Source organism: Cnephaeus nilssonii, assembly GCF_951640355.1.
Source record: "Cnephaeus nilssonii genome assembly, chromosome: 20".
Classification (NCBI taxonomy): domain Eukaryota; kingdom Metazoa; phylum Chordata; class Mammalia; order Chiroptera; family Vespertilionidae; genus Cnephaeus; species Cnephaeus nilssonii.
In genome coordinates, this window is record NC_137091.1 from 10,416,909 (window position 1) to 10,428,247 (window position 11,339).

Here is an 11,339-nt window from a genome sequence, read left to right on the forward strand (position 1 = left end):
AAATAAAAAAGAACTTATGGATTAAATATAAAGCAAATAGTACAATGGTAGACTTAAAACCAACTCTGTTAGTAATTATATTAAATGTAAATAGAAATATATGCCACAAAAACACTCACCAAAAGAAAGTCGGTGTGTTATAATATTAGACTGAGAGACTTTATGGCAAGAAGAATTACTAGCTATAAATAAGGACATTTCATAATGATAAAGAGTCTGGTTAAAAGAAAGACATAATGAATCTATACTGAGTGGCCAAATTATTATGACCACCTGATGTTTGTAGGCAAATTAGCCGTACACTGCATTGTATGGGTTATGGAAGCCGAAGTCCTGTTCAAACACCCTTGCTGTCTGCAGTTACCAAGATAAAACGTCTCCAATTCGCACAGGAACATAAGGATTCGACAGTCGAGCATTGGAAAAAAGTCATGTGGTCCGATGAATCACGTTTCCAGTTGCATCATGCAGATGGCAGAGTGAGAATTTCGCAGAAACAGCATGAAAGCATGTACCCCACATGCATGAATACAACCCTTCAAGCTGGTGGGGGTTTGGGGCATGTTTTCCTGGCATGATTTGGGCCCTTTAATTCATGTGGAACACGTCTGAATAGCACAACATACCTAAGTATCGTTGCTGATCAAGTTCATCCTGTCATGTTGATGGCGTATCCCAATGGAGATGGCTTCTTCCAACAAGACAATGCGCCATGCCATGGTGCTCGTATTGTGCAGGAGTGGTTTCAAGAACATGAGGGAGACTTTATCTTGCTTAGGTGGCCCCCACAATCACAAGATTTCAATCCAATTGAGCATTTGTGGGATGAAGTTAAAAGAGCCATCAGGCAGCTGGTTCCACAACCATTAAATCTCACAGAACTGGACAGTGCTACTCATCAGGCATGGTGTCAGATTCCTCGCATCACCTTTCAACATCTCGTGGAGTCAATGCCAAGAAGAATCGCCGCAGTATTGAAGGCAAAAGGTGGCCCAACGAAGTACTGATGGGGTGGTCATAATAATCTGGCCACTCAGTGTACATTTGTATGCACCTAATAACAGAACTTAAAGAAAAAATAGACAAGTTGACAATCCTTATTTCAGTTACTAATACAAGAGCATGAAATGAGAGTTTCCATGCACCTGGTGGGTGAGCAATTATTCCGTAGTGGTGGTGAGAAGGGTTTCATCCTGTATATGCGAGGAGGGGCAGCCTGTGGAGAACACCTCCCTCCATCCCATAGGACCCGCGTTCTCCCCATTCCCAGGGGGTCCGTAGAAATAGAGCTCATCTCTTCTCTCTGTGGGATAATAGCCGCAGAGACTGGAGTTCCAGGATTTCTGTAAGGAGAGGTGATGTACTGAACGGTGGGAGGGAGGAGGGAGGACGTGAGGGTGCCACAGGAGGGAAGTGTTGAGGGTTCAGTGTGAGTCCTTCTCAGCCTATGGTGTGTGTTCTTGAGGAAAGGGCTTTGGAAAAATGTTTCCTTTCCTTTCGGAAGGAAACTGAGAGGCAAAGAGCTGGTAAACATAAGCGGCTGCAGAAGATGTAAGGAACCTACAGAGCAAAATTCTAACCCCTTCACCCCAGATTCAGCCGGAGTAGCTCCGATTTCATGTTCCACACACTGGCTGTGTCAGTTAACTTTGGCTGCTGAAGCCTTCCAAAGCGTAATGGCTAACAGCAGCCGCCTTTTATTTAGCTTGTGATCCTGTGGGTCAGCAATCTGGGCTGGGCTGGCTGGGCTGGGCTGGGGGTCATTTTGGCCTGGGCTAGGCTGGGTTGATGGGGCAGGGGCTCACTCATGCGTCTGCTGTCAGCGTCCGGTAACGGAGGCTGATGGGCAGGGATTCCTGGGCTCCCTTCTATGTGACCTCTCACCCTCCAGCAATGGAGGGATAGCTTGGGCTCATCCATATGGCAGCCCCCAGATCCCAGGTGCAATAAGAGAAGGCGAGCCCCAATTCACTAGCACGTTTCAAGTCCCTCCTTTCTGTCGGCCACTATTCCATTGGCCAGTGTCCTCACAGCCAAACCCGATTCAAGGGGTGGAAAGAGGCTCCACTCTGGCTGGAAGAGCTGCAGTCACATTGCACACAGGAATGGGGAGAGTTATGGCCATTTAAAGTGCAGATTCTCAGACCTACTGTATCACATCTCTGCAAACGGGCCTGGACTTCCCCTCTGTCAGGTGGCTCCCCCCTTCATATTTTAAAATGTTAACTATAAATATATGTGAGGCAGATATGACATATATCTTTAAAATTAAGGCACACTAACACAATGTACATTCATGAAACTATCACCCCACTTAAAAGCTGGATCGTTAGCAATAATCACCTATATTTATAATTACTTATGTGCTTTTCTCCTGAGCCTTCATCCGGCCTCCCATGAGAGGTAACATATTATGTTTTGTTTTCCATTTTATTAAAATTTAAAAAATATGCCTAGACAATGTATTGCTTAGTTTTGCTTTCTTAAAAAAAAAAAATTGGCCGCAAGTAAGAAAGCTTACACTGTTTCATGTCTTGATTTTTTTTATTGTGATAAAATACACAGAACATAAAATTCCTGATTTAACAATGCCTAAGTGTATAATTCAGTGGCATTAATTACATTCACAATGTTGTGCAAACATGGCCACTGTTTGCAAACCCTTTTCATCAGCCCAAACAGAAACTTTGTACCTATTAAGCAAGAATTCCCCACTCCTTCCTCCCTCCAGCCCCTGGTAGCCTATCTACTTTGTGTTTCTATGAATTTGCCTTTTCTAGATATTTCATATAAATGGAATCATACAATATTTGTCTTTTTGTGTCTAGTTTCTTCTTTCACTTGGCATAATGTTTTCAAGGTTTATTCATGTGGTAGCATGTATCAGAACTGCATTCCTTTTTATTTTAAAAAAATATATATTTTTACTGCAGGCCCGGTGCATGAAATTTGTGTAATCGGGGATGGGAGGGGGGGTCCGGCCTGTGCCCTTTCGCAGTATGGAAGCCCTTGGGGGACATCCTTAGCGCTGCCACGGAGGCAGGACAGGCTCCCGCCACTGCCAGTGCGCTCGTCAGCCATCAGCCCGGCTTGTGGCTGAGCGGCGCTCCTCCTGTGGGAGCGCACTGACCACCAGGGGGCAGCTCCTGCATTGAGCATCTGCTCCCTGGTGGTCAGTGTGCGTCATAGCGACCAGTCATTCCACTGTTCGGTCCATTTGCATATTACCCTTTTATTATATACTATTAAATCATGCACGTGTAGGGTCCCCTACACGCTTTCGCTTTCGATCGCGGGGGAGCTGGGTGCCTGTCCGCTCCGGCACCAGGCCTTTCAGAAGCGGCACAGAAGGGGCCTCTGGGGCAGCGAGCTCACGACCCGCCGCGGACCATCAAAAGCGGGGGAGCTGGGTGCCTGTCCGCTGGTGCACCAGGCCTTTCAGAAGCCTCCGGCGCGGCAGAGGCTTCTGAAAGGCCTGGTGCCTGAGCGGACAGGCACCCAGCTCCCCCGCTTTTGATGGTCCACGGTGGGATGTGAGCTCGCTGCCCCAGAGGCCCCTTCTGTGCCGCAGCACAGCCATGGCGCAGACGCTGAGCTTGTGCCGCCGCTGGCGACGCGAGCTCAGCGTCCCGCCAGCCCAATCGGCCCCCCCGGCCCCCCCGAGTCCTGCTCCCCCCCCCCGCGCCTCCTGGCCAATCGTGGGCATAGCGAAGGTATGGTCAATTTGCATATTTGTCTATTATTAGGTAGGAAGATTGATTTCAGAGATAGGAATGGTGAGAGAGAGAGAGATTAAACACCAATGATAAGAGAGAATAATTGATCGGCTACCTCCTGCACGCCCCCTACTGGGGACCGAGCCCACAACCTGGGCATGTGCCCTGACTGGGAATCAAAATATGACCTCCTGGGTCAGATGTTGACGCTCAACCACGGAGCCTTAGCTGGGCTACATTGCTTTTTATAGGTGAATAATATTTCATTGTATGTATATGACATATTTTGTATATCCATTCATTTGTTGAAGAACACTAGGATTTCTTTCTACCTTTTGGCTATTATTAATCATGCCACAATGAACATTGGTATACAATGGTCTGTTTGCGTCTCTGTTTTCAATTATTTTGGGTATATTCACAGAAGTAGAATTGCTGGGTTGTATGGCAATTCTATGTGTGGTTTATTTTTTTTAATGTATTTTAATTGATCTCAGAGAGGAAGGGAGAGGGAGAGATGGAAACATCAATGAGCATGGAACAGAGTGTGGAATCTCGGAGGGAAGGCGGGGAAGGTGGGTGGGTGGGAGGTAATCAACCCAAGACCTTGTATGCATAAATGTATACCCCATGGATACGACAGTGGGGTGGTGAGGGCCTGGGGTAGGCTGGAGGAGATTGATGGGGGGGGGGGGGGGGAAACAGACATATGTAATACTTTCAACAATAAAGATTTTTAAAAAAGAAGAAACATTAATGATGAGAGAGAGTCATTGATGGGCTGCCTCCTGCTTGCCCCACACTGGGGTTTGAGCCTGCAATCTGGGTATGTACCCTGACCAGGAATCGAACCACAACCTCCTGGTTCATAGGTTGACCCTCAACCACTGAGCCAAGCTGGTTGGGCTATGTTTAGTGTTTTGAGGAACTATTTAAGTGTTTTCCATAGAAACTACACCATTTTAGGAATGTAAAATGGTGTATCAGAATTCCACTTTTTCCACAGTTTTGCCAACACTTATAAACAAATTGTAGCCATTCTAGTAGGTGTGAAGTGGTGTCTCTTTGTGGTTTTGATTTGCATTTCCTTAATGACATCTTCCAGTGACGTTGAGCATCTTTTCATGTGCTCATTGGCCATTTGTATATCTTCTTTGGCAAAATGTCCATTCAAATAATTGGCCCATGTTTAATTGGGTTGTCTTTTTGTTGCAGGAATCCTTTATATTAATCCTTATCAGATATATGATTTTCAAATATTGTCTCCCATTCACAGACTGTCTTTTCACTTTCCTGATATTGTACTTAGATGCATAAACATTTTTAATTTTGATGAGCTCAACTTACCATTTTTTTCTTTTGTTGTTTGTAATTTTGGTGTAATATGTAATAATCCATTGCAAAATTTTGTTTGACTCTGAGCTCTGCAACAGTGGAGTCAATCTGAATATCTTCTGAAATTTGCAGTATTCTTTCAAATTTATGTTTATGAGATTATCCAGGTTTTTTCATAGTTCATTCATTTTTCATGGCTGTATAATATTCAATTATAGGAATATACCACTCATAATTTACCCATTCCTTTATTAATGGACATTTGTGAGGTTTCTAGTTATTATTATTATTTTAAAAATCTATTTTTATTGATTTCAGAGAGGAAGGGAGAGGGAGAGAGAGAGATAGAAACATCAATGATGAGAATCATTGATTGGCTGCCTCCTGCATGCCCCCTACTGGGGATCGAGCCTGAAACCCAGGCATGTGCTCTTGACGAGAATTGAACCCGGGACCCTTCAGTCCGCAGGCCAACGCTCTATCCACTGAGCCAAAAGCAGCTAGGGCTGTTTCTAATTATTTTGATATTACCTCAGTGTCACCATGAATATCCCAAAGTGATTCTTTTGTACATCCTAATTTAAGAACCATTTACCTTCCCACCTCCCAACTCTCATGAGATATGTTTTCATTGATTTTTAGAGAGAGAGGAAGGGAGAGAAAGAGAGAAACATCACTGTGAGACAGAAGCATCAATCCGTTGCTTGCCTTCCCTATGCGCCCCAACTGGGGATCGAACCTGCAACCTAGGTATGTGCCCTGATCAGGAATTAAACCCGCAATCTTTTGATGTATGGAACTATGCTCCAATCAACTGAACAACCTGACCAGGGCCCACTTATCTTTCTTTACTGAATAAAGCAATCTTTTATTGAGTGGCTATTAATATCAGTTGAATAGTAATTGGGATAAACAGGTGCAGACATTTGATTGAAGCATATACTTTCTCATCTGTCTACGTGTCTTAATTACTGGACTATAAAACCATAAGAACCACTGCCATTGAGTGTGGTTTGTGCCAATCCACACTATAGCGTTAACTATTTTGTGTGTTTTCTTGCAAACAGCAATCAGAGAAGACAATAAATACATTTTACTGATTTCAGGTTGGAGAGCTTTTAAGCAATAGGGAGCTGTCAACACAGGATGGGGGCAATGACTGTGAAAGGGAAATGCCTTATTGAGAGCCCCCTCTCAGCCGGGTTGCAGGAGTGTTCAGAAGGGGTTTGAAATAACCCCAAAGAAGGGCTTTTTTTCAGTGCTGACTACCCTCCAAAACCAAGAGGTACAGATTGATTGTTTCCCCAGCCCTGCCCAGTGGCTGATATCGGGAAACTCTTTGGCAGCTACCTGGGACATGATGTGGCCAGGTTTCTTTGGGGTTTGTAAAAGAACACTAGGGGAAACTCAAGCATGAGGCAAGAGCTCGACTCTTAACGGGGATGTTTGTGGCTCTGTTACGGGAAAATGCCAGTGACCTTAACAAGGGCAAACTTGTGTAGACACAGGGTTACAAAATCGGGAAGGGGTGGGGTGAGATATTACAGGCATAAAAGCACCAGCAGCTGCACCCCACAGCACTGCTCTTCCAGAGGCAGGACCAACCGAAGATGCGGTGAGTCCACAGCTCTGCCCACTTTCCTTCCCTTCCTCTTGTTCCTCACCTCATCCTCCTTTGCATACACCTCTTAGCTGCATGACAAGTCTACAGAACAGATGCAAAAATGCAACAAAGAAATAGGGTAAATGAGCTAAATTATAGTGAACTGAAGGGTGCAGTGTGTTAAGTCCTCTGCTTTTCTGCACCCAGAAGAGGTAATGCCTTCTGATACTGCCGTCTTTTCCAGGAGAAGTGACTTACTTTAAGAAATCTTTTTTTCCTTGAGGTTGTAAAGTGTTTTTTTTTTTTTGTTGTTGTTGTTGTTAATCCTCACCAGAGGATATTTTCTTCCATTGATTTTTTTTTTTTTTTTTTTTTTTTTTTAGAGAGAGAGTGGAAGGAAGGGGGAGACAAGAGAGAGAGAAACATTGATGTGAGAGAGACACATCGATTGGTTGCCTCCTGCATGTGCCCCAACTGGGGCCAGGGATTAAGCCTGCAACAGAGGTACGTGTCCTTGACCGGAATCAAACCTGAGACCCTTCAGTCCACAGGCAATGCTCTAACCACTGAGAAAAACCACCTAGGGCAGAGGTTGGGACGTTTTCATCTTTGTAGGAGATGACAGCAGCTGGTATTTTAAACATATTTATTAGTAGATATTTTTCCCTTTAAAAAATGCATAATAAGGAAGACCAATAGTGGCATATTTGGATGACAGAATTAAGGAACTTTGATTTTATAAACATAAAAAGATTTTGGAAATGTTGAAGTAGCCAGACTAGAAACTTAAGCAAACAATCCCTGAGGAGCTGACATCTGTCAGTGAATGAATAACTGGCAGGTGTGGCCTGTGCATCGATGCCCGTGTCCGATCATGCTTTCGGGGAGCCAGCTATCCTCCAGGGAACCTGCTGGCATTTTGGGGATATACCATTTCATGAAGACAAATTATCATAAAGTAAGACACACACCACATAAGTATTTTAAATGAAATATTTAAAAAACCTTTCCTTATGGGAAAATTTGAAAAGTAGAGAGACTGGCATAGTCAATCCCCACGTTCCTGTCTTCGCGGTCCACATTTTATCCGCAGCATCCTGTCCTCGTAGCCTGGTACCCCAGAGGTGCCCAAGGGAAGCTTCCCTTTGCGGGAGAGCTCAGGTATCACTACTAGGTTAATGCTTCCGGAACGCTGCCCGGAATTGCGGCCCACACACCTGTGAGCCTTCCTATCTTGGTGGTTCCTCTTCGAGGCTTATGGAGAATTCCCAGCAGCAGAGAGCTTGCTGGGCCTGGGGGTATGGGGAAGCTGTAAAGCATGTATTTGGTGGGTCCTAGTGCTTGCATATGGCTATTTTATTTTCTGGCTGCCTAAAGGGAGGGAGGTGTGTGTGTGTGGGGGGGGGAAGGAGGGGGTGAAGCAGGGAGAGCAGCTTTGCACTCCTCCTGTCTTCTCTCTGCAGCGCCCTGGTAACTGTTGTCACCCTCCTGCTCTGGGGGCAGCTTTTTGCAGTGGACACTGTCAACGAGAGCACAGAGAATGCAGGTAGGTCTTTGGGTTTGGGCAGGCGCTGTAACCCCAGCACTGCTGTGGCTGACCCCGTAAGATCTGCACCCTTTCTTCAGGAGACCCAGATAGCCTCTTCTCATCCTCATCGCTGGTCTTTCACTGCGGTGAAAAACCTTGGGGAGCCCGCCAGAAATAAGGAGACTGCCCACGGCAGGGCTTCCATTTGGGGTGGAGGAAGGTTGGCGTACAGAGCAGCTCCCTCTCATCTGACTTTTCGTGGGTCTGAGAGCAGTTTCTGATCACTAACCTCCTCTTCCTGTTCCCCTTTGCAGATGACAGCTGCCCAAAGGCCCCTGAGATTGCAAATGGCTACGTGGAGCACTTGGTTCGCTACCAGTGTAAGACCAACTACAGACTGCGCACTGAAGGAGATGGTAAGGCCTGGACAAGTGTCCCTGTGCCCTCCCCATCCCGGCATTTCCATGATGAATGGAGTCAGGGGTGACCGGCTAGGAAATTCATGGGCCATCCTCGGAGCCAGGAGATGTAGATTCTAATAAGGGGTTTTGTTCCCAGTGCTGTGGCCTTAATTAACTTTGCTCAGCCTCAAGTGTTGTCTTTTGTTGAGGGGAGGGGATGCCATGTAGCCTACCTATCTCAGAGTGAGATCTACATCTACATCTGGCAAAAGGATGTGGCAACAGAACAAACAATGGTGACGGTGATGACATGGGTGTCCTTACCTTCCTGGCACTGTTGTAAGTGCTTTACATTTATTTGCTCACTTAGTCTTCATAACACCCCTCTACAAAGATACTATTATTATTACTTGCTGATGAGGAAACTGAGGCACAGAGAGGTCAGGTAGCCTGCAAGGGGTAGAGACAGGATTTGGACCCTGACCTCACCCTGCCCTGCCTCTCCATGACCACGGTTCTGTCCTGCCGGGCTTCGCGAGGGCCCAGCATTTGGCTTCCAGGACAGTGCTCCTCCCTTCCGCCTCTCCCCTTCCTTCTCCTTCTCTAATTTTTCTCTTTAAATACCTTCTCTCCCACGCTAGGTCCAGACTGAGTTTCTCTTTTGGCTCATTTCTTTCCTTTTGTTTCAGGAGTGTACACCTTAAACAGTGAGAAGAAGTGGACAAATAAGGCCACTGGAGAGCAGCTTCCTGAATGTGAAGCAGGTAGGAAGCCGAGGGTCTGGGAAGCAGACCAAGGACAGGCGTTGAGGGTTCAGTGGTTGCGCAGGGATATTGGTCGGAATGTCCTAGAGGCACACGTCCCTCCTGTGTGGCTTCTCCTGAGCAAGACCTGGGGCCAGGGAGAACCACCAATGGCTGGCAGAGAACTGAGCAGTTAGGTGAGGGTTCCCTTAAAAAGTTCACTGAGGTTCTTGCTTATTCAGGCCTGCAGGGCATTGACGGAATCCACTGTATACACTGCCCCCAGGGGATCCGGAGAACCTACATGTACAGACAATCCACCCAGAGAGCCAGGGTCCCAGGGTAAAGCCAACTCCAGGAAGAACTACCAGGGAGGACATAACTAACCCTAATCCAGGGAAGGATGACAGAAGGCTGGATGGATAGGACTTCTGTTTCTGTTATTAGGAAGAGCTACTGCTCTTTCTTTCTCCCTCTTGGAACAGGAGGGTTTTGCCTACCCTCTTCTGCTATTAGTGGAGTGGAACTGCTAACCTGCCTTGTATTAATTGCAGTATCTATAAAACCTGAGTTCTGGCCAATGCTACATTAGATCCCTCTTTATTCAGAGAGAATGAGTTATAATGAGTTTCAAGGAACTGTGGACATGTCCTTGTTGTGACAAAATGTTGAATATACATTCAGCTTATCAGCCGGGTTTCTCAATCTCGGCGTTACTTGTTTCTTTGGTGAGTTAGGAAAGCAGGACATGGAACTCTGCCTTAGTGATAGAAACAACTGACAGTGAACACTGGAAACAAGAGGGCAGATGGTAAAGCAAAGCGTGTAAATATTCCTGGCTCGGAAGAGATGAACAATGATCATTTAGACCAGGGGTCCTCAAACTTTTTAAACAGGGGGCCAGTTCACTGTCCCTCAGACCGTTGGAGGGCCAGACTATAGTTTAAAAAAACAACTATGAACAAATTCCTATGCACACTGCTAAGTCGGCTGCTAAGCAGGACAGGCAGCGGTGGCAAAAACACCCGGCGGGCCGGATAAATGTCCTCGGCGGGCCGCATGTGGCCCGCGGGCCGTAGTTTGAGGACCTCTGATTTAGACAGCAGTGACAGCTGAAGCTTTTAGACCCCCTCCCAGCCGGGGAGATTCTCGCATTTCTCGTCATGATTTCCTTGCTCTCCTCGACAGTGTGCGGAAAGCCCAAGAACCCAGTAGATCAGGTCCAGCGGATCCTGGGTGGCTCGGTGGATGCCAAAGACAGCTTTCCCTGGCAGGCTAAGATGATTTCACATCATAACCTCACCTCGGGGGCCACACTCATCAGTGAACAATGGCTGCTGACCACGGCTAAGAATCTCTTCCTGGGTCATACGAAAGATGCAAAAGCAAAAGATATTGCCCCTACTTTAAGACTCTACGTGGGGAAAAAGCAGCTTGTGGAGGTTGAGAAGGTGATTCTCCACCCTAACTACCTCGAGGTCGACATCGGGCTCATTAAACTCAAGCAGAAGGTGCCCGTTGGTGAGAAAGTAATGCCCATCTGCCTACCTTCAAAAGATTATGCGGAAGTGAATCGTATGGGTTATGTGTCTGGCTGGGGACGAAATTCCAACTTTAACTTCACCCAGCTCCTGAAGTACGTCATGTTGCCTGTGGCTGACCAGGACAGCTGTGTACGGCACTATGAAAACAGCACAGTGCCTGAAAAGAAGCAGCCCAAGAGCCCTGTAGGGGTGCAGCCCATACTCAATGAGCACACCTTCTGCGCTGGCCTGTCCAAGTACCAGGAAGACACATGCCATGGGGATGCTGGTAGCGCCTTTGCTGTTCATGACACGGATGACGACACGTGGTATGCGGCTGGGATCCTGAGCTTTGATAAGAGCTGCAGTGTGGCTGAGTACGGTGTGTATGTGAAGGTGCACTCCATCCTGGACTGGATTCAGAAAACCATGGCCGACAACTAATGCGTGCTAGATTTCACTCTGGGAGAGGGAAAACTGGATGGGGGTG

At 46.6% G+C, this 11,339-nt stretch overlaps 1 protein-coding gene across 2 annotated transcripts; it reads left to right on the top strand.

Annotated features, from left to right (window-relative positions):
- Nucleotides 1-3,691: 3,691 nt before the first annotated feature.
- LOC307116190 (haptoglobin-like) lies at nucleotides 3,692-11,293 on the top strand (the record flags this gene model as incomplete). Of its 2 annotated transcripts, XM_079799883.1 has the most annotated exons (5): nucleotides 3,692-6,666; nucleotides 8,118-8,200; nucleotides 8,497-8,598; nucleotides 9,273-9,347; nucleotides 10,515-11,293. In XM_079799883.1, the coding sequence occupies exons 1-5, from the start codon at nucleotides 6,662-6,664 to the stop codon at nucleotides 11,291-11,293; spliced, it is 1,044 nt and encodes a 347-aa protein (XP_079656009.1). In that variant the 5' UTR covers nucleotides 3,692-6,661. The 2 variants fall into 2 exon arrangements, with proteins under 2 accessions (XP_079656009.1, XP_079656010.1); XM_079799884.1 differs by lacking the exons at nucleotides 3,692-6,666; nucleotides 8,118-8,200; nucleotides 8,497-8,598; nucleotides 9,273-9,347 and adding an exon at nucleotides 9,541-10,201 and having other exon boundaries at nucleotides 10,433-11,293.
- Between the last annotated feature and the right edge of the window lie 46 nt (nucleotides 11,294-11,339).